Raw genomic sequence first — 23615 nt, 5'->3', positions numbered from 1 at the left:
CCGTGTGTCCAGTCCACTGAGAATTTTGAGGTTACTAACGGCGTACAAATAGCTAGTTTGCACATTCGATTACCACGGAACTGTTTTCCATATGATTATTTTATGAATATTTAGTGTACTTATGAAGGTAGATTAGTGGTAGACGAAGGCATGTGCCGAATTCCACTGCTGCAGAACTTTGTTGCAAACTGTGGACAGAATTTTGTTGTAAACTGTGGACCCCATGTGCACACCTCATGTTGAGTCCATAAATATGCATTAGATCCAAAACAAAAAGTAGCATCCTTATTACACAGGTGTAAAATTGTACATGTATTCAAATTCAGAGGTTTACTGAGTTTCTACACAGAACATATTAGGTAAAACAAAAGGTGCCACTGCCTTATACTTGAGTCATACGTCTACTCCATAAACAAATCTAATGCAGCTCAGTCCCTGAAAATTGAAATTGTTTTTTTCCTTTCAGGCGACTCAACACCTTAAATAAGTGTGCCTCCTTAAAACTTGATGTGAACCTCCCAAAGAAGAAAGTAAGTGTTGAGCAAAATTATCATTTAATAATTCATAAGGATTTCTGATTATTTCAAGGCTGTTTTAATATTTTTCAAGCTTTGAATATGTCAAAATGTCCATGCCTGGAATGATATATTATTCATAGTCTTATTTAAATGAAGCGGAAAACCAAAACTGCTGACTTAAATCTACCTTTATTGCCAAGATGTCCTTCCTAGTTTTTAATCTGTCACCCACTTTGAAAAACAGTCTATGGTATTTTTATTAGCATGCTCTATTTACGGCAATAGAGTGGTGTTGCATCACTCTTTCCTGATTGTGTAATGTTATTAAGTCCGCGCAGACGCTTCCTCCAGCGAGTCCCTTCAGGTCACACTCATTGTCCTTCCTTGTAATAATAATACACTGTCAGTAATCCCATACGTGGCAGCCTAACCTAATTACCCCGTAAATAGGTTTCTGACTGCCAATACAAAGGAGAAATGTGCTAGTATGAGAGTAGCTCACACTCATTAATGTGACATCTCCATTCTTGTAATCGCTGAAGTACGCATAAATTGTCCATTCGTGGTCTTAAAATTGTACTGTGTTCCGACTTGCTGATGATTTTATGATGTTTTATGTCTTCCACAAGAGCGAAGACTCTGATGAGGAAGACCTGTTTGCCATTAGTGACAAATGGACATTTGAATGGAGCAGCCGACGCTGGTCCAGGCTGCAGGACATTGATTGTCTTCTGGGAAACCAAGGATTAGATCCGTCCACTGGGGACAACGTGCCTCTAAGAACCACAACCAGCAGTGAAAGTGTTGTAACGGACCTCAGTGAGCCAGAAGTATCCTCTGTACATAGTGAGAGCAGTGGGGGCAGCGGTCCCCCGGGTCTCGGCACCGAGGACTCTGACGGTTCCAACCGCACCTGCTCGGATTCTGGAGCCATGCCAGACTTGACGTTGATTACAATGTCTCACATCACAAAAGACATTAGCCATTATGGCTCGCTGCCTCACAAGCACGGCAAGACAAGTCACACCCGTGCCAAAGACTTTCTGAAACGCATGGAGACGCTGCGTTCCCGGGGAGCGCTTGCGAGGGGTCGTAAGCCGTTGGTCATCAGTTCGCCCGTGCTGCAGCAGGAAGCCCGTGCCCTCAAAACGGTACCGTGTGTGGAGATCATAAACGGAGATGGCGGTGCCCCAGAGCTGCCATCCCATAAGGTTCCGTCCCAGTCAGGCAGTGAAGGTAGCAGCCATTCCAGTGGAAGTGCAGGCAGCACACCCAGCCTTAAAGAGCGCAAGGTATACCAAACCGACCACAAGCGCAGTGGTATGTATTTAGAAGACGTCGACATCTTTTCAGGCAACCAAGTCGCAGAACAAAATCGCATAAATGAATTCTGCTCCTATGAGGACCTGGTGGTCCATATTCCCAATGACCACAAGCCAGGAACCTTCCCCAAAGCACTGTCCATTGAAAGCCTATCGCCAACCAATGGGGCCTCAGTCAATTGGCACACAGGCAGCATGCACCTGGACTCTACACTAATTTCATGCCGGCAGGAAAGCAGGCCTATCACACAATGCTGTTCTCGAGGAAGCCGCATTAGTGTTTATGACAATGTTCCCGGCTCCCATCTCTACGCCAGCACTGGGGACCTCATAGATCTGGAAAAAGAAGACCTGTTTCCTCACCTAGATGACATCTTGATGCATGTCAGTGGTCTGCAGCAGATAGTAGACCACTGGTCCAAAAATGTACTGCCAGGTGGGGACGGGGTGTCAAGGGTTGACGGAGCAAGGGAAGACACAGTTGGCCTTCAGTCTTTAAGTCAGGTCACGCTAGACTTGGAAGCTGATTCTGTGATAGAAAGCCAGACGACGCCGAATGCTGGAGACGGAGTATCTCTTTCAGACATCGAAGCGACAAGACTCAGGGAAAGGAGAGACTCGGGGGTAGGGGCTTCCCTTACAAGACCCACTCGGTAAGACTTTATTGAAATTCGAAATTATCACAGGATGTTCTTGCAGAAGACTGACTTTGCTGTTTTTTGTTGGTCCAGCTTACGATGGCCAAGCTTTCAGATATCCAATCGTCTTAGCCACTCCGTGGCGTCGTTGCAGATAACCAACCAGTCGGCAGGCCAGCTGAGTTTGTTACAGAAGTTCTCTCTGCTCCGTCTTACTGCCATCATGGAAAAGTATTCCTTGTCAAACAAACATGGCTGGACCTGGTCAGCATCTTTTAAACGCTTCTCAATAGAATTGAGTCTGTGAATGTATGTATTTGACTTGACTCAAATGTGTTTTTGTGCCTACTAGGGCAGTACCAAAGTTTATGAAGAGAATGAAGGTGCCAGACTACAAGGATAAGAATGTGTTTGGTGTACCTCTTATAGTTCATGTGCAGCGTTCTGGACAACCACTGCCCCTTGGGCTGCAGCAGGCCCTACGGTACCTGAGGAGCCAGTGTCTTGACCAGGTCAGCCAGAGTGCACGCTCTCAGGTTGCATGTGTTGTGTGATGTAACGAGTGACTTTACCGAACGCATATAATGGCGTGTATGCTTTCAGCAAACAATGACACCGGCTGTTGTACAATAGACATACAGTATAACAACAATGTGGACAATGAAAGTGCAACGTCTCGCTCTCACGTCATGCCGTCGGCTGCCCATGTCTGATATCATCGTGTTTGTTTCGCTGCTAGGTGGGACTCTTTCGTAAATCAGGTGTAAAATCCAGAATCCAAGCACTAAGGCAGTTGAACGAAAGCTCCCCGGACAACGTGAACTACGATGACCAATCAGCTTATGATGTGGCAGACATGGTGAAACAATTCTTCAGGGATCTACCGGAGCCACTGCTCACCAGCAAGCTGGGGGAAACCTTCCTCCATATCTACCAGTGTAAGGGCACTGCACTCAGCATCGACACTGTGGCATCCACAACTTAGGTCACAAAGGCGATAAAAAGAAATGCTTTGAAAAATGCAGATGTACCCAAGGACCAAAGATTGCAGGCCGTCCAGGCCGCCATTATGTTGATGTCGGACGAAAACCGAGAGGTGCTCCAGACGCTACTTTGTTTCCTGAGCGACGTGACATCCTCGGTGGAGGAAAACCAGATGACTCCCATGAACATTGCAGTGTGCCTGGCGCCCTCGCTTTTCCACCTCAACATACTCAAGAAGGACAATCTTTCCCCAAGGTACCGGTAAATGCTAACCAGATGTCTCCATAGTGTCACTTGCTGCACAAAATATGCGCACATCCTATTAACTCCTCATTCATTATCTTCACCCGTGACTCCATAAACAGTCTTAAAAAAGGTTACAGATTGTTCGAAACCCTCGGGGTTGCAGCAGATTACTCCTTTAAAAGGATGGGGCGCTCTTTTTGAAGCTCAGTGTTTTGTGACATCATACTGTGTACAAACAAAGCAAAGCTCAGTAATTTACCGCTATGAAGTTGTTGCGCAAAAGGATCAAAAGAGGCATCCTGCCAAGCAAAGGGAGGGTTTATAAAGTGTGCGCTGCATCGAGATGTCGACCTCGGTGCTTAGGCCTAATGGGCTTTGTGTTCCCGTAACCCTCAGGGCAATGCAGAAGAAGTATGCGAGTGGCAGGCCAGACCAGAAGGACCTGAATGAAAATTTAGCAGCGACACAGGGTCTCGCTCACATGATCACAGAGTGTAACCGTCTCTTTGAGGTACAACTATCATCTGTTATTTTGTCCTCAAGCGTGGATGGCTGTACAAGCGCTCTTATTTGTCAATTAGATCCCTCACGAAATGGTTACCCAGTCACGCAATTCATACGTGGAGGCCAACCTACATGCGCCTACGTTCGATGAGCTCTTCAAGCAGCTGGAGGACGAGAACGGAACACATGAGAACCACGTAGAGGGGAGACTGGAAAACCTGCTCAAAGAGGCCCGTGAAAAATCCAAATACTGGGTGTCCTGTAGCAGCTCCGATAACACGGAGCTGTATTACAAAAAGGTGCACATTCAATATTTTGGAGCTGATATATCGTATGATTACGGTATATCACATTAGTTTGTCTGTTTCCAGGTGGGCGACGGGAACCCGCTGAGACGCTGGAGGGTGTCCGTAGAGGTGGAAGCGCCGCCATCCGTCGTGCTGAACCGCGTACTGCGGGAGCGCCACCTGTGGGATATTGACTTGTTGCAGTGGAAAGTGTGCGAGACGCTGGACAAGCATACGGAGGTGTTTCAGTACGTCCTCAATCGGATGCCGCCTCATCCCAGCCGAGACTTTGTGGTTCTCAGGTGAGTTTCAAATGCGGCGCAATCATATTGGTCATTTTTTTTCAGCCACATATTTTATGAAAACATTTTACAAGTGATGATAATAAGACAGATTTACCTCTAAAAATGTATCCTTTCAAAGCCATCATCGTGTGTGCACATGGCCCTAACATACTTTGTACATGTGAGCTTAAAGCGGATGTCAACCCAAACATATTTTTTTGTTCTATGCAGGCTCACTAGTTGAAACAAGGCATTCTGATAAATATTGCGTTTGAGGAATAAGAGTTAATCCACGCGTTTTTAGCCATCTCAGAAAGTGGCCGTTTTGGACCCTCGGGGCTCAGGTAACGACCAATCACAGCTCACCTGTGTTATGAAGCTGAGCCATGATTGGTCGTTATCTGAGCCATGAGACACTGTGATGTAATTTTTAGTCGACACAAGTGGCTAAATGGCCGCCCCCTGAAATGTCTAAAAAGGGGTGGATTTTGCTGCTTAACTCATATTCCATAAATGCAATATTAATCAGCAGAGCTGGGCACTTGACCCTTTTTGCCAGTCAGTCCCCCGCCCTCCGGCCGCGACCTGGGTACCCTTCCGGCTTCGACCCTCCGGCCTTATTCATAAAAATTGTCGGCCCCCGTAGAGCTGGGTGTTCTGTCTATCTGAACCTAGTGAAAGTTTAGTCGGACTCGCCGACGGACGCCTGTTTAAAAATGGAGGTGGACCGATCTATAGACGGGTACTATTTTTTTCCCTCCGGAAAAAAAGCGAATGGCGGAAGGGTACCCATGCTTCAGACGGATGATGAATAATGGATGCTCAATTTTTTGTAAAATGCCGAGCTCTACAAATAAGTAACCGGATTAATTGCCGTGGCGCACCTGATGACACGCTAATAATATGCTATGGCACACTGGTTGGGAATCAGAGAGTCACTGATAGTGTAGTGGTACACGCGCCCGAGTTGTGTGCGGGCAGTGTGAGATCAATTCCCGCTCAGTGATGGTGTCTGTGTGTGTGCCCTGCTAATAGGGTTGCGTCAGGGAGGGCATCCGGCGTAAAATGATTTGCCAAATCAATGATGCGAATCGAGCGTGCACTTGATTCGCTGTGGCGACCCCTGAGGGGAAATGCCGAAAGGATAACAACAACACACTGGTTGGGAATCACTGCTACTTACGTAGTATATAAATATGTGTGGCCATGCTCAGCCATCAATACCCACTGTACTTAAGGTTTTTCATTTGTTCTGCTTTACATTTTGACAGTGACTTTTGACAAATTTGGGCAGAGTCTGTATCACCTGTATCACTTTGCTGTATGCATAAAGCAGTGGTTTCATTCTGATGGTGATTTTTTTCCCCAAGGTCATGGAGGACAGACTTGCCCAAAGGCGCATGTTCCCTGGTTTCTGTCTCAATCGAGCATGAGGATTGTCCTCCCGTTGGAGCGGTACGAGCTATTGTCCTGGAGTCCAATTACCTGCTCGAGCCCTGTGGCTCAGGGAAGTCCAGGCTGACTCATATATGCAGAGTGGATTTGAAGTAAGTGACAATTACTGAAATAGCCATCCATCCATTATCGATACCGCTTATCCTCACAAGGGTCGCGGGGCGTGCTGGAGCCTATCCCAGCAGTATTCGGGCAGTAGGCGGGGGACACCCTGAATTGGTTGCCAGCCAATCGCAGGGCACACTGAGACAAACATCCGCACTCACAATCACACCTAGGGCCAATTTAGAGTGTCCAATCAACTTACCATGCATGTTTTTGGAATGTGGGAGGAAACCGGAGTACCCGGAGAAAACCCACGCGGGCACGGGGAGAACATGCAAACTACACACAGGGAGGCCGGAGGCGGGATCGAGTCCAGCGAGGAAAAAGCACAACCAAGATCCAGGGGGTCCATGGCTTACGACAGAGTTCCTGTTTTTTTCAAGGATGTGTTCTATGTGCCTTCTCTAGTCGAAACACTGCATTCTGATTAATACTGCATTTGTGAAATATGAATTAAGCAGTAAAATTCACTCGTTTGCTGTCAACTGAAATTGCGATCACAGTTGCTCAGGGATCAGATAAAGACCAATCGTGGCTCTGGTTCAGAAAACAGGTGAGCCGTGATTGGTCGTTACCTGCCAGTGTCCACCTATTCTTGCGCTGCCCAAAGTAGTTCACAGAGATGGACACTTTACCCTATTTTGCCGGTCCGTCCTCCATCCTCCGTCCGCGACCTGGGTACTCTTTCGTTATCGTCCCTCCGTCCTTATTTATAAAAGTATATATATATATATATATATATATATATATATATATATGTATATGTATGTATATATATGTATATGTATGTATATATATGTATGTATATGTGTGTATAATACATTTTCGAATGTATGCATATAATGAATCAATTGGACCAAAAGTGCTGTTTTGCTTTCAGGGGAAGGACTCCGGAATGGTACAACAAAGCCTTTGGCCACCTTTGTGCGGCAGAAGCTGCTCGCATCCGCAACTCCTTTCAGCCGCTCATTGCAGACGGCCCTGAGACCAAAATATGAAACTCTTGAGATTTTTCCGTCGTCAAGTTAAAGAGCAAAGTTGAAACCCCCAAAACTAAGGCACAGTCCAATATAATGTTTATTACAATTTTGAGCTCCTCTGCATTTGCACAATATCACATGAGGACATCTTATAGGTGTTGAGCGTATTTACTCGTTGGGAAATTAATCATCCTGCCAAATTGTCCAACTTAATTTACTTTGATATCAGAAAACCTCCATAGTGTAATGTTGTGTCTGTATATTAATGCATTACTGTTGTAATATACAATGTCTAGGACATTTAAGCTCTCATACGCTTCTGGGAAGCATGTGCATAATGATCATTTTAAGATTTAAAGCTATAATTGTTATTATTGTAAATGTGTGAATAGGCTGTACATGCAAACAATGTATATATATATATATATATATATATATATATATATATATATATATATATATATATATATATATATATAGGATATTTGTGAAGGGATTAATGGTATGATAATTTCCTCTATAATGACGCATCCTTTAAAATGTAAACTGGTTTTACTTCAGCATTGAAATTAATATGTTTTTTTCAACTTGGACCTCCCATGCATGGTTGTGAATGACATAAGGTTTGACTTGATCATACCTGCTTATGGAGTACTGGATGTGCTGGTGACAGCCAAAGACATGTTTGTTTGTTTTTTAAATAAAACTGTCAGAATAATAAGATTGTTTTGTTCCATTCATTCTTACATGCAAACCAGATTCACTTTTGTCATAGTATACAAGTATATTAGTAACGACCGTAGTTAAAATCCAATTACAATCATTTGTCTGATTAAGTAGAGGGGGGCCTCTACTGGTGAATTGGAGGCGACACTAATGCGTCATGTAGTAGGCATGAGCTGCCTCTAAACGGAAAGCATAATCAAGTACAAGATAACGTCACAATATTACATGTTTAGAGAAACACTGTATATTTATGAAAAAAGTGTGTTTTCGTTTGGATAGTTATATGTATTTGGAAATTAAAGTTCTAATATAACAAAGTGTATATTTGAGATAAAGTTCAGTATTTATTTTAGTCGTACGTTACAAGATTAGCATCAAGGAAAAATATATATTTGAGATAAAACATTGAGATGTCTAATTTTACAAGAATAAAGTTCAAAATGGTGTTTATTTTCAAGTGTAAAGTCATAATGTTACAAAAATAAAGTATATTTTCAAAATACTGGGTAGTCGATTATCTTTTAAAGTAATGTCTTTTAGATTACATATTTTATCATAGTCAATTTTTTTATTAAAGTCAATATAAGAATAAAGTGTTTGTAAAAAAATTGAATATGTGAATAAAGTCTTTCTAGAAAAAAAGTTGGATATTTTTTAACGAAGATGTAATATTACATGGTTGAAGTCCTATTTTCGAGAAACAATTTGTATATTTTCTCAAACGTTACAGATTCTCATATATATTTGGGATCAAAGTTGTATCATGAGAATAAAGTTGGTACAATTGCGAAAAAGCTGTGAGCTTTTTTTAAGTCAAAATATTACATGAATAATATGTATTTTTGAGGAAAAGGTTTTATTTCTTAGATAAAACCAATATTATCAAAAATTAAGTCTCAAAGAATTAATTACAACTGAAGTTTATTTTTTAGTCGTCATTTTACAAGAACAAAGTACTCTAGATAGACTTTTTTTTCGATTTACGTAATAATAGAACAACAATAATACGCCATATTTCTGTCAAAGTTGCATATATGAGAATTTTTTTAGATTGCTCCAAATGTTATGAGAATAAAGTCATATGTGTGAGAAAAATCATACATTTGAGATAAAAGTCAAAAAATTACGAGATGAAAGTGATAAAATCTATAATTACACTACAAAATTAAAATCATAGTGTTACAAAAATTAATTTACCACTTAAATCTCCCAAATATATATACCTTTTCTTCTCACATTCTGGTAATATTACAACTAAACTAGGATCGCCGATATTTCTAGAAAATGCACAACTGTACTACTACTTACCTAGCAGACAGGGCGTCAGCGCCATCTTGTGGCATTTCAGAAAGAGCACAAACAACGTCAATAGTTTGAGTTTTTCATTGACTATCTGGGGATATGTTCCACTGGCTTGCGAAAATAGTCACTGGATATGATTTTGAATGTATTGCTCAAAACACGCTACCGGTACATTGACAGGTTATTTCATGAATTACAGTGAAGGCATTGGAAAGCTCTCATCATTTTTTGGCTTACAAATTAATACGGTAAAAGAAAGTCTTCCAGTCAGCATATTAATCATTCCAGAGCACTTTTCAGTGGATCATCACTCTTACGGTGTTTAAGCAAAAAGGAAGATGAGACGCTTTTAATGGTTCTGCGGCAAAATAACCTTGAATTCATTAGCCGGTGCAACATTACACTGTTAGCAGTTTAATTAACCTCAACGACCGTTTAATATCTTAAAGAAAAGAAGAACCCTATTCAAACTTCATTTGAGGCTTTGGGTATCAAGGTATCATTTGTCTGAAATTAAGTAACTCTAATTAGCCTCTAGCCACTTGATATGAGATCAGACACCGACAAGATTTTTTAAATTATTATTTTTTTGTTCATTGTTCATTGGGTTTAGTGTTTTTCCTTGCCTGGTTGGTGGTTTAAATTGGGGATGTAGTTGATCTTCGTGAATTGTGGGCCTGTGAAGCTCGCTTTTGTGATTAAGGGCTACACAAAAACTTGACAAACCACACACATGCTTTTTACGATATTACAAGCCCACGGATCATGTGGCACCGGCATTGGCTACAATACAAATACAGCCATGAGCTACGTCGAAATGTTTTTCTAAATGTGTATTGATCAAGTGTAAATGGTGGAATATCCTACTCATGTGACAAATGACCAACAGTATATGTACTGAACATGGCCTTTTCAAAATGACACCAACATTTAGCCCCTAAACCAGTTTAACTGATAGACACAAAATCGAGGGATTGTGTCCCCTCATAAGACAACACACCTAAAAGTCTCAAGGACCCAAACCAAATTTCAACACCAAATCATAGATTTTTGTTTGAAGGAGCCATTTCAGATTCATGAAAGCACCCATGCCACAAATTGATCAGGAAGTCGCCTATTTCACTTTATAGCAGCCATTTTGGCCAAATCCCAGAGCACACACTTAGAGCTGTGACAAGCCTCTATTAGAGAATCAAGTTTTTTTCATTCCATTGTTAAGTTTTTGTCATGCTCCAATTCAGTTCTGGTCATTTTTTTTTCCAGGTAATTTTTGGAGAGAATCATTCAGTTGATTGGTTGATACAAGCATGAAAGCATGCGATTTAGACTGAATGTGCTATTTGGGTGATGTTTTGAGAATATAAGGCTACCCTTAAATATTCCAAGAATGGTGAGAGACCAACTTATGGAGGGCAAAAACACAGTAAACAATAAAATGCAATATTTTAAGTGTGGAACTTTAGCCAAAGTCTATCAGTTGGCATATATTGTCTTTTAATCCTTCAAAATGGAATATGCATACACCCATGGCACATTGAGCATAAAAAACATGCTTTTAAATCTGAAGTCAACCCAAACATTTTTTTTTCAGGAATATATTGTATGTGTAACCCGTTATGTTGGTGATGGAGCTCAAATCTCTTGCTCTCTGCGTTGTGTTATGTTGAACTTAGTGACAGGAGACGTGATGGTTGCTTGACTCATTTACTTCCGTCAACCCCAGAAGGCCTTATCAGCAAGATAGGGAGTAAATTGTTGAGTTAGCAATTGTGGCTAATTGTCTACTAGCAAGTGCACACCTTGGCAGTGACAACTGGCAGCAACTGCGACGTACCCAGCTATTTATGTCAACCGCATGACAGAGAGGGGCGCTGTTGAGCCATTACGTCTAGACAAGTGGAATCACTCCAGTACCAAAGTAACTCAATTGCATATGCAGGCCCGCTGGTTGGAACACGCTATTCTGATTAATATTGCGTTTGTAGAATATGAGTTAAGCAGCAAAATCCGACTGTTTTTTGCCATCTCAGGGAGCGGCCATTTGGCCACTTCTGTCGACTGAAAATGAAATTACAGATCCTTTCAATGTTTATCGAAATACTTTTCGTACGCACGGCGAGATGACTCATCTTTGCACAAAAAGTGTTGATAGCCTGCTGGAACATGTATATCGAGCTATAGCACATAATCTTTTGGTATTTGGAGACATGCTGACCAAGTTTAATCAAATCTGTACAATGCGGAAGACAATTACACAGTGCAGTAAAATTTGTGTCACCTAGCTTTGAATGGGGGGAGACTCATGGGAGCTGTCCACTGGTATTAGCCAGCGATGGTGTGGGAATCTCTGATAGCCAAACAAATCCCACACAGACAGGAGTCACACTGCAGAGATGGCTTTTATGGCAGTTGAAGTCATTCCCCATGCTTATCTCGACTCAGAATAATTTTCTTTTCTCATACTTGTCCTTAAACAGGCGCACACTGCTTCGCACTGACACTCAGTCACAGGCCATTCCATTGCAAGTTGCAACAACGGAGTATACCTACATTTTTGCTAGCTTTTTGAAGCCTTTAAAATATCATAACTTCTTAATTCTTCACATATTGAGACACTTTAAATGTTTTGTTCCTTTATTCCAGATTTTTCCCGTGACATTGGTCTTGCTGTGGAAAAAACAAAAATGTTGTTGTCACACCTACAGTTGCAAATTCCAGAGGCAAAGACGTCAACCTTGTACCCTTTGTCAACCATTTTTGGGTGTGGTCACTTGCAGGCATCGTTTTCAGATGGACACCGGAAGAGTGGAAGTTCAGTAGAAGTTCAGTTGTAACCAAAATTGGCTTCCTTGCCGTCCTTTCGTGTTACAGCAGGTGTATCGAAGAGAGCATTTTTTCACCCCGTACTATTGTAACATTTCTCACTTTTACGCGTTTGCAAGGCCATATTTACACGCTTTTCTAGCTATTCATCCATATACGCGCGTTGTTTAAAATCGGTATGCAGTTGACTGAATGGGACACTTCAACGGAGCTGCCGGCGGGCGGCGCCGAAAATCGGCTCAGACCCAAACAGTGTCATCCTAGCTGAGGGGAAAACGCACACGCACGCGCTCAAGAGAGTGGAATATACGTGCGCGCGCACAACAGAGCGGAATAGAACACAGTGCAGGTTAGTTAACCGACCGGCACCAGCTGGGACGCGAGTGACCGACCGGGGTTTTGTTCTCCCATGGTTTTCTGCGCACTCTATCCTCGGTGGCACTCTCCGGAGCTCGACTACAGTGGGAGGTTGTCTCACAACCAACGTCGGACACTCAGATCTTGGGGCGGACGCCACCACCACCGGCGAGTAGAAGGAGGAGTAGGAGGAGGGAGACACCGGCGGGGACCATGCCTGGCTCCATGCCCGTTACGAAGCGACCGCCTCCGCCAGGTGACAGTGGGCACCGCACGGCCGCCGGCGAGAAGACAGCGATGTCCGGTGCCGGTTCGCTGCTGCTGCCGGCGGGCATCATCGATCCGTCGGTTCCCATCCGAGATATAAAAACCAAATTTGCGGTTCTCAGCGGACTCATTCAAGCTGGAGAGGTTAGCAACCGCGATATAGTGGAAACTGTCCTCAATTTGGTGAGTAAACTCAATTTTTCCCTCCTGTAAATGTGAATTCATGTTTTCCCAGTATTTATGGCGACAGACTGTTGAGTTATGGAAAAACAAGTAGTCAATAGTGATCCCACTTGCACAGCAGAGTTGAGATGGAGGGAGCTAGTTTACAACTTTAACGCAACTTTATCTATGTTGGCTAAAGAAGCTCGATTAATGACTATTATTATGTGCTCAATACCTCCTGCCCATGAACTGAGTTATGACTACTACCACGGATGACTTTTTTACCGCAGTGATTCTGATTCCCATCCTTGATTTAGACGAGATACTGTTATTTTTACTACAGTAATGCCTTGAGATACGAGTGACCCAAATTACGAGTTCTTCAAGTTGTTGATTTTTTGCTTTGACTTGCGAGCAATCAGACCTGACATACGAGCGCTGTATCACGGTGACTCAACTCATTTAACAACCAGCAGCAGTTTGGCGTATGTATATAATTAGTACATATTTTTCAAAAAAAGTTCAAGTTGTTCATTGCCACTCTCAGCTGAATGTTAGTGTCAAAGTAAACATCAAACAAAGATATTTGCACATTTAAAACAACCACACATCCTCCACTAACTCAATGCTAAGATACATTGAGAAACTCCATTGGCACAAGGGCTAACAATTAGCATCTATGTGGCAGTGTTGTTACCCTTCAAGCACTGGATATGTAAACACAAATAGTGAAGCAACTAGGGATGCTCCGATCGATCGGGCACCGATCATGATCGGCCGGTTTTGGTGGAAAAATTACGTGATTGGAATATTAGATCCAAGCCTTTTATTGCCGATCAAAACATCCGAACACCCGCCGCTCATGCTTGGCTGCCGCGAGACGAAATGGCAAAAAAAGTTTATTTGTTTAATACGCGACGACGTCCCTCCGTCCAAAAGCATCACTCGCGCTACCCTGCACGCAACTGCGCCCGCCCGCGCGAGCTACATTGAAACACGCCGCCAGAAAGGCTCCCTAGCGCAGCAGAGGGGAGGGACGCAACACAAGGCTGCGAAGCATGAGCTGCTGGTGATCGGATGTTTTGATCGGCAATAAAAGGCTTTGATCGAATATTCCGATCACCGCAAAAGGTGTGAACATAGCATTGTCTGCTGTGTGTGTGGAGTTTGCGTCTTGTAATACTATATATGCCATGAAAAGGTACCTCGTGCGGGGAGCATGGCCAAAAATTTCAACACAACCAACTTAATCCGACATTTGAAGAACAAGCAATTGGGATTTTTTTTTATTTTAAATTTTCTGTGGCACCCCGTTTATCTCAATATTTTTCCAAGATTGTTTTCCCATCAATGCATTTATAATTTGTTTCAAATATACCTGTACGTGGAATTCGTGATTCTCCTTACCCTGTCCACTATAATTACTGTATGTTTTTATAATGTAGGTTATTATAGACCTTAATTTTGCTCATAAAAAAAAAAAAAAAATTATATTTATATAGTGATGCTGGAACGGATTAATGGCATTTGAATTCATTTCAAGATGACTTTCTCCTGGCACACCACCAAACAAAAATGTCACAAGTTTGTACGCAATACTGATGTTCTCTTGCAATTTATACACAGTTTTAAATTCATTCTGTAACTTTTGCCATCTAGTGAAAGAGTATTGAATTGATCTGCCTGCCACTATATGCTGTTGGCGTAAATAAATTAGCAAAGCTACATTAATTTTATTAAATTCCTAAATAAAATTTACCTGACGATCACTCGCAGTACAGTGCCATGGCATAGTGGTCGGGAATCATTGGTTATTTGGAAATGTAAGCTATAATCTTATATAAGATAAGAAGGCCTTTATTGATCCCACAGTGGGGAAATTTTCAGTGTTACAGCAGCAAAGATATAGGTCACACAGGGACGGCGGCATAATGTAGCCATTAATGTATAACATTAACGGCAACCATTCAGGATCAAACCTATGTAAATATACGCAGTAACATGTGTATATACACATGTATGTATACACCAGCATACATCTACATAAAAAGTATGAGGAACACTCATTTTAGCCTGTACATAGTACAGAGGAAAAATACTCAAAGTAAGTGACAGTGCTGTAGTGAAATGTAAGGAACAGCATTGAATAAAAATAAAACTAGACTAACAGTAGTGGGGAATGTTGAGTATTGCACGGTATTACAGTAGTGGGAAATGTTGGGTATTGCACGATATAAGCTCAGATGTAAGCTGTAAAGAGTGGGAGATGCAAGTGATTTGAAAATTGGCCAAAAACTTGCGCACTGCATTGACTTGAGCGTTAACAACAGCACTTACTTTCAGAGGTATTGTTTCAATAGGCTAATTTTATTGATTTCCCTCCTACATTGCACACATTGCTTGGTGGCGCTGCTTAGTGTTGCTTATAGGAAAGTCTCTAATGTTTTGAAATCTCTTGTGGTATTTTGTTGTCATTATTTAAGCAATGAAAAACAAAAGCTGCAGCCATTGAGATACAGCATTTACAATTCATACAGCCCCAAATGAAATCAAAACAATTACACTCCTCTTGCCTGCTACGGATGGCATGTGAAGGCTATTTGTGGCATATTGAGGTTATGCGAGGCATATTTAAGATGTGTGGCATATTAAGGTTATGCGAGGCATATCAAAGCTATGTGTGGCCTCAAAACAACAGTGTGTGCTCGTGTAGTCAAAACAATCACTCTCAAAGTTATCAATCTAATGAGTCATGTATATGGCCTTGCTTGCATAATTCTTATTCACGAACTCCATGGCAAAAAATGATGTACCTACACTAACTGTTTTACTCACATAAATTAGCAAAACAAACTAAAACAACCAACAATCACAAAACACTTCACTGAACTGAACCCTTGCGAAAGGTGAAACTAACCCTAACCTCAACCCAGTGCTGAGTGATGATGAGAGAAGAAGGCACAGCTAAAATCGGAGATGAGGAGCATCATGGTGAGGAGTTGGGGCCTCGAAAGGGATCAGGATCTTTTGTCTGGACTTGTTTCGGATCCACGGCAAGTGACATTGAACAGGATAACGTCAGATAGGCCTTGGTAAATTTTTGAATTCTTGGGTAAATTTGTTTTCCCTTTCTCTCTATTAACATTTCATTCTTTATAATGAATGGATTATCTAAAATGGTAATCCATTCATTGTAAAGTGCAATTTTGCACTGAAAACGGTTTACATATTGTTTTGTTAAAAAGTAATCCAGTAAAAATAAGACTGTTTCCGCTAACATGATGAATAATTGTGATTATTATTTGTGATTATAATATTGATCAAATTGATCATAGTTATATGCCATAATCGTGCAGCCCAAGTGCCAACAATAAACTGTAATATAGGAGGGGAACAGTATATTGAAAAATGTTCGTTTAGTATATGGCATATGTTGGTGCTTCCTGAGTAAGTGACCGTAACACTTTCCGCATATGCCAATGTGTGACATGCACTAATGTTGGCTACATTACCTTGTTTTGAACTGAAGCTCTAATAACTCTGATGAAATAGTCTCAGCGGTTTGGTGATACATTCCCAAGAGCCTGACTGTTGACTGGCGGACAAAGTTCAAACAAAAATGCACTGAATTTAAAGAACAAAATGGGCATGAATGAGAACACTTCTGCGTCGGAGTGGGGTGACAATCTCATCACCAGGGAATAAATCTTGTCATAAATTAATCAACATAGCAGTGGCAACAAACATTTTACAGCATTATTCAGAAGAAATAAACAAGACTATCCGACCTAATTTCAAGCGAATGGAGGGGCTGGCTGAACTCAAATTGACTGATGAAATAATCTTTAATAAATCAAAAACTGCTGCAGCACAAACAACTGAGTCTATTTTCGTCTCTTGTTTCACCTCTCTTCTTAAGATGGGCAAACACTGTATGATTTTTTTTATGGAAAGAAAAAGCGACCGATTTTTCAATGTATGTTGTGTACTGCACTTTAGCATCATGGCCGTGTCATTTGAGTCCAGTCTGTCGCTGAGGCGCATTTCAAACAATTGCCAACCGCCCAACCAATCAGTTTCAGTCATCTGGGGGACTCAAAATGCAAATCCATGCAACAAATCCACCTGCTTCCTTTATCATTCCTGCAATGCCCAAAACTCAAATAATCTGACACAGACATAGACATGAAGCAAGGACACCCTTCATTGTTAACATTTTTGCCGTGAGGTGTCATATTGACCTTCCAGTGTGAGTATACTGTACATGTCTGAGAAACTGTTAGTGATAAGACCAAATTTAACAGACCATCTTCCCATCCAAGCCCGAGAATTTGTAAAACTGATGTCACATGACAATACTGGGAAGGGAAAATGGCTAATTGGCAGAGCTGGGCATCGTCTAACCGTTACCACGTTCCGTCCTGCGTATTGAATCGACCCAAGTAGTCCCAGTCCATCCCGTGTTGGTGATAGCCAATCGGTGTTGAGAACGTAATCTCCACGTCACACGCAGGCGCCGCACGAGCAGACACGCCGCTAAACAAAAAAAAAAAAATCAAACACAAACAACTGACACACACACACAGCGTGGTGATCTGTGAAATAAAAACAATATGCGGGTGACGGTTAGACTATGCCCAGCTCTGCTAATTGGGCCCAATATGGACATTTTCAGTTCGAGGTGTACTAATTTTTCTTGCCAGCGATTTAGACATTAATGGCTAGGTGTTGCGTAATTTTGAGGGGAGCGTACATTTACTCACATATACAAGCTGCACACTGACCACAATGTAGAAAATGTCATCATTCTTCTCCAATGAAAGGGTATAATAAAATATTTACAAAAATTTAAAGGGTGTACTCACTTTTTTGAGATACTGTAGATCGAAAAGATCCATGCCATGCTTGCCTGATTGTCAACTGAAATTTGACGTGAGTTTAGCATAGCTAAATGTCCGAAATATAACCAGTCGGGGTTCGTGTGCGCATTCATGCTCTTGTCCGCTTCAGGCTGTGTAAGTGGAGAAGCGATCGCCACAGTATTTTTGATTTTGTGGAGATAGTCATGATGAGATAGTCAAGTGTCGCTTTAAGATAAGGTATTTCTTTAATTTAGGATATTTATAATTTTTTTTTAGTTTTTTTTTTTTAGATAAGTGCATTGAGTAGCATATATGCCGTGTTTGGATGTGGTGCATTTACAAGCAGTAACTCACCATTATATTTATTTCTTTGTGGACTGTCAAGATGAAACATGAATTTATCCGTGAGGTTCTCATCTGGTGTTTGAATTTTCAAGTGTGCTTGCTTTACTTGACTGAGTGCGTTACACCAATGTTGTCTCAGCCTCTCCTCTTTCCCTGCATGTTTGCCTTCTCAAAGTCATTTCAGAAGCTCTTTGCTTTCATTCGACTTGACTGCCTGGATCCCATTCACTTTATGTCATATACACACGCCAGATATAAACCTCTAATTGGCATTACATCAGAACAAGGCATGAGTAATCATAAGGTAAAATGAGAAATAATCCTGTGAAAGGTCACTGCCAAAAGATTTTTGAACATCATGAAAAAGATTGTCAAAGCTATTTCTCGGGATCCAATTTGGCGAGTAATTGATGCATGTTTTCTGCCTTGCAACATCTAGAAAAACCTAACCTAATTCTGAATCTTCCTCATGAAAAAGGTATGGCTCATGTTGTTGAGCTTTGTAGGCAAACGTAGAGATGGTCGTTTCGTTGGCCGATGACGACGGGGCTCCCCAAACTTTTCATCCATCCATTATCTATAACGCTTATCCTCACAAGGGTCGCGGGGCGTGCTGGAGCTTATCCCAGCTGTCTTTGGGCAGTAGTCGCGGGACACCCTGAATTGGTTGCCCAAACTTTTCAAGAAACCAAATTACAAATTTCAGTCCGCCTCCTGTATCCAAACCTATTGAAATTATGTACTCTACATTCAGGGTGTAGTGGTGCATGTATTCACCTGGAAGTTAACTGGCTCACATTCTAGTCACACATCAACTTGGTAAAAAAAACACTATGCAACTCAGCCTCTAGCCAGCAGACATCGTGGCTAAGGATGGCTCGGTTAGCATTTACCAGGTAGCGCCACCCAAGAAATTCAATGTAACATTAAAATATTACTGTAAAGTATAATATCTTGAAATGGATGTTTGTAACCTGCTACAAGTGTGTCTACAGTTGGAAAAATGAATATTACGAGACAGAAAACGGGCTAACAAGCTAACCACCGTAGCATGGCCAACATCAGTTGGTTTCTGCTCAGACGATGCTGCAGAAAGTGAAGAGCCAAGAAGTAGCTAAATATTCTCTCTGAAACTAGTACTTTTTCTCTAGAACTACATTTAATTGAGATTTAGACTTTTTTTTTTTTTTTACATTCATTTTCTTTTATGTATAGTTGTGTACATACTGTATGTTCCTATGAAGTGCGTTATTTACCCAAACATTTCAAAAGAATACATTTAAGAGTTGTAATTGCAGACCAGTGACCCCACAATATTTTTTGAGAATCTGATTCCAGTCTTTGCCTAGTAATGGCTAACGATGTGTTTTTGGCAGTGTGTCATATTTGTGACCTCGTTTGAATCGTCATATGAAAATGATAATTCAAACTGTTACTGTTCCACTTCTTTCCTCTACATCGTTTCCTAAAAAGACATTGCAATTTCCTTTCCAAATTATTTTTATTCATTTTGGGATGGGATGAGATCTCGTGCTACGAGATCTCGCGGGATTAGATCGCCACGAGATTTTTCGTCCCTGCATAGCACGAGATCTATTTTCTTTTGACGGTGTTTTGGAGTGAATATAGCAGATGTCACCGAATGGGAACAAATCACGGAGTCGCAGTTGTGCAACACAAACACAATTAAGTTGATTAACAATGAATTTCACACGATTGATAGAATTCAAAACAATGCGATACATTAGTTGTTATGCCCATTCCTGAGCCAAACATTGACATAAAACGTCTTTTGTGTACTTAGTCAGAGTAATGTATGTGTGAATCTGGTGTCCAGAGATAATGCGAAGGTAGATTTAAAGTATTTGACTGTCGTGTTATGACCCATGACTAATTGGCCATTTGTCCAAATAGATTCCAGGAAAATTAATGAGTCACAATAATAACAGAAGTGGTGTGGTATTATTTATTGCTCAGCATAATGGTCATTCCCTCCACTGTTTACAATTCGAAGTGGTAAAAATGACCTTTTAAAACAGCTCTAATTAAGGTGTGTAATCTTCCTGTAGGTTCATACACTGGTGATTAATGTCATTTGACCCAAGGACAATCATGGGTTTTATTAATCCCTGTTTTAAAAGGCAGGTTTGCAGAACCACATTCAAATCACACCTTGCTCATCTCATGCAAATCTTCATCTATGCCATCTGCCTTAGGCAGATGTCTATACTGTAGTATGTATGTGAGATGTTTAGCCATTGACATGTGGTTGGTGTTTTTATAATCTCTTGTAAATTATGGAGTACAATGTTAAAACTGTGTCTTTGTTGATATTAAAGCTAATTTGTTCCCGGCGATCACAAAGAACATGCTCACCATTAGCAATCAATAATGTATGTAGTCCGCCACGCCTCGACGTGTCTGTTTGGGTAATACAGCACTCCACTAGAGACCAAACAGTATGAACATTTCAAATCATGATTGTAAAAAATTGTTGTGGTTATCTGTATATATAGATAGGTTGATAGATAGATACTTGTCTAAAAATATGATGTGTATAGTGGTACACCGGAGAAAGACGGTCACAGCTACTCGGTAAGATGCATTAAAAGTACTGTATTTTTTGGTCAATAATGTGTACCGATTATAAGGCAAAGTCTCAATGAATAGGTCTACTTTTGGAAATGTCCTTATATAGGGAGTCACGGGTTATAATGTGCACCGGGTTATAAGGCACGTTACTTAAGGCACATTAATTAAGGCAAACAAACCAATACAGCAAATAAGTCAAACTTTATTCAACTTAAGTTCTAGATTCAGCCCTATTAAAAAAAAAAAAGTTTTTGCTAATGCGTAATCACTTGTAGATAGATGTAAAGTACCGTATTTTTCATAACATAAAGTGAAAGCAAATAGGAAGGCATCTAAATTAAAGCTGACGAACTGAATAACATCCAACACCCATACATAAGGCGTACCTGATTATAAGTCAATTTTTGAGAAAATTAAAGGATTTTAATCGCGCCTTGTAGTAAATACGGTAGATGTTTTTCGCAAAGTATAACAAATATGTGCCTGTGAGTATTGCTGTATTGTCTGACTAGATGTGTTGCTGCTCTGTTCGTTTTTGAATATTTCAATGGGAAAAGATGATACAAGTGTTTTGAGTTACATGTGTGGTCATGGAACAAATCTGTGCACATCCTATTTTTGCAGACAAACTTTCTTTGTATTTAGACAGGAACACGGGCCTTTTCAAAAACTAGATCACTTTGAGACTCTTATTCATTGTTACTCTCCAAATTTCTCCAACTCATCAGCAAAATGGAAATGCTGCCTGCATTGTAAAATCCGAGGGTGCACTCACTGATAACAAATATCCAATGTTTTTTTTTTCCGACTTTAAGCCAGCTTTAAAAGCAGAGCAAAGGCCGGGGGTCCATTTCCTGTGTGTCAGCGAGGTCTAATTCTCTTCTTACTGCACCCGCCCTTCATACTTGCCTGTGCGCTATTACCCTGGAGAAATGTTCATGGTGTGTTATAATAGCTTTTGGTGTACTATGGGATGTTTGTCTTAGCTTGGCGAGCAAATGTTTACGACTGGAGCAGCAAGGGATTTACTGGTTTACGGTTTACCAATAAACCGTGATAACATTTCAGATGGTTAGCAATACCATTTTAAATTGTAATCATCTTTTATCCCCTACTTAGTGTCTCTGAGAGTAGCAGTAGTGCTTTCGCTTCCCCCTTAAGTTGCTTGCCACAATCGCAAAAAATGGAAAAAGAAGCCGAGGCAAAGCTTAGCAGTTTGGCAGATGCATTACTTCTAATTTCCCAAATATCAAATTCTTGTAATATTGCTCTTGTATTATTACAAGTTTTATTACATTTTCAAATATTTGTCTGTAATTTGTTTCTTTTGAATAATTGTTCTTACATTTGAATTTTCATATTTCTATAGTTTAATTTTACTTGTATTTTTTTAATGTAAATTTTCCAATGTTTTTCTACTTTTGCAATATTTTCTATCTTCATTTTTTTTTCTAATATTTGTGGAGTCCTAGTCTAATGATTTTGTATTTCTTCAAGTTTTAAAAATATTTGCAAGTCTTTGTGAATTTTATTTAAAATAAAATAACTTATTTTATTACCTAGTCTGTCTTTGGATTCTGCAAGTATCTGTACTGTTTTGATTTGTGCCAAATCCCTGGCATAATTCATTGGCAGACTTGTGATCATACTGAAAATCGCGATTGTTTTACTCATCAACTCAATCAACTTTCATACAGTTTCATCTTGAGGTGCAGAATAATTTTTTTGACTGTCCTTTGTGAGAGTGCTTTAAAACGATTAATGCTGGGATATTCACCAAAGAAAGTGAGATCACAAAAGTCTAATACAGTATCTTCAGTTTGTTCAAATTGTGAGTATTGTATCTGGTTTTGGGCTCAGCCGTTAATGACCAACTTGAACACAATTTATCTTGCAGCTCTATTTCCGGCCTAATTAGCATGCGTCTATGGGTTTGTTGCAATGATATTTCTTCCTTGTCCAGACACCATTTCTCTATTTCTACTCGGGGCAGGTCGACATCGGTCACGCCCCCCCAAGTAACAGTGGGGGTTTTAGATCAGTGCCGCATCTTCCCTTCAGAGATTAGACTGTGCAGCTGCGAGTGAGGCCACTCACACTAACACTGCAAAATATCAGAGGATGAAAAGAACATTCCAATTGAATTGTTTCCATCCACTTGTGGCAAAATCAGAAGTGCGGAGCTTTTGAGACACCGCCAGCCAAAACTGGGAATAATCAGGAATCTCTTATGTTCATACAGTATGAACAGAAAAACAGACCGATATAATAGAAGTTTGACTTGGCTAGGCCTCCTTCGCTTAAAAACATGCATGAGGATTTTTTTCCCCTTGCATTTGTGCTATTGTTGTGTTATTTTTTTTTTTGTGTTAGTTTTTTATTTTTCCTTTCTAAAGCAGTTTGTGTTGTATATTAATGTATGAAAAGTGCTATGTGAATCAAGTTTGATTGGATTTCGTGTGTGTTTTACTTTAGGAAAATGCCCACCTCTGATTATTTTGTTGGATAAGCTTTATTTTGAAGTTGGCCTACTTACTGCGTTGGCGGCTTGATGCATAGCATGAACTATTGTTGCTGCAGTGCCTAGGTACTGTCTACGCACTGCTAAACATTGAAACAAGGTGATTTTTTTCTTTTTTGGGGGGTCATATTAACACCCATGTATAATACTCCTTCCCGATTAGGGATCTTTTTCGGGAGGAGGGTGGTTGTCTGCGTATTATGCACGGAATTATACGGTACGTGGTTTTGAATATTCTCTTTCAACCAGGTCATTTCATTGTTAGGGCATTGAATCGATTACAACTGGACTGTTCTGGTTGACGTTTTGCCTCTCATCTGAGCAGACTTCAA

General features: G+C 40.7%; 2 protein-coding genes across 10 annotated transcripts in view; both read left to right on the top strand.

Annotated features, from left to right (window-relative positions):
- stard13b (StAR related lipid transfer domain containing 13b) overlaps positions 1-8055 on the top strand; it is a 71952-nt gene extending 63897 nt beyond the window's left edge. For 5 of the 6 annotated variants that reach the window (XM_086035582.1, XM_086035584.1, XM_086035580.1 and 2 more), the window contains 11 exons: positions 467-530; positions 1148-2493; positions 2572-2742; positions 2831-2990; positions 3218-3416; positions 3504-3717; positions 4105-4219; positions 4290-4511; positions 4584-4801; positions 6154-6330; positions 7224-8055. In XM_086035582.1, the coding sequence (XP_085891708.1) occupies positions 467-530; positions 1148-2493; positions 2572-2742; positions 2831-2990; positions 3218-3416; positions 3504-3717; positions 4105-4219; positions 4290-4511; positions 4584-4801; positions 6154-6330; positions 7224-7341 (3004 nt within the window). In that variant the 3' untranslated portion in view covers positions 7342-8055. The remainder of the gene's footprint in view (positions 1-466; positions 531-1147; positions 2494-2571; positions 2743-2830; positions 2991-3217; positions 3417-3503; positions 3718-4104; positions 4220-4289; positions 4512-4583; positions 4802-6153; positions 6331-7223) is intronic. The other variant, XM_086035585.1, reaches the window with a different exon arrangement.
- A 4182-nt stretch (positions 8056-12237) lies between these two features.
- The window catches only part of nbeab (neurobeachin b), a 266361-nt gene continuing 254983 nt past the window's right edge, over positions 12238-23615 (top strand). For 2 of the 4 annotated variants that reach the window (XM_086035114.1, XM_086035117.1), the window contains exon 1: positions 12238-12981. In XM_086035114.1, the coding sequence (XP_085891240.1) occupies positions 12745-12981 (237 nt within the window). In that variant the 5' untranslated portion in view covers positions 12238-12744. The remainder of the gene's footprint in view (positions 12982-23615) is intronic. The other 2 variants (XM_086035115.1, XM_086035116.1) reach the window with 2 other exon arrangements.

This window comes from Filicampus tigris, chromosome 7 (assembly GCF_054856515.1).
Source record: "Filicampus tigris isolate MCC_2025a chromosome 7, RoL_Ftig_1.0, whole genome shotgun sequence".
Lineage (NCBI taxonomy): Eukaryota > Metazoa > Chordata > Actinopteri > Syngnathiformes > Syngnathidae > Filicampus > Filicampus tigris.
The sequence above is the reverse complement of the archived record's forward strand: the minus strand, read 5'-3'. Positions and strand labels throughout refer to the sequence as shown.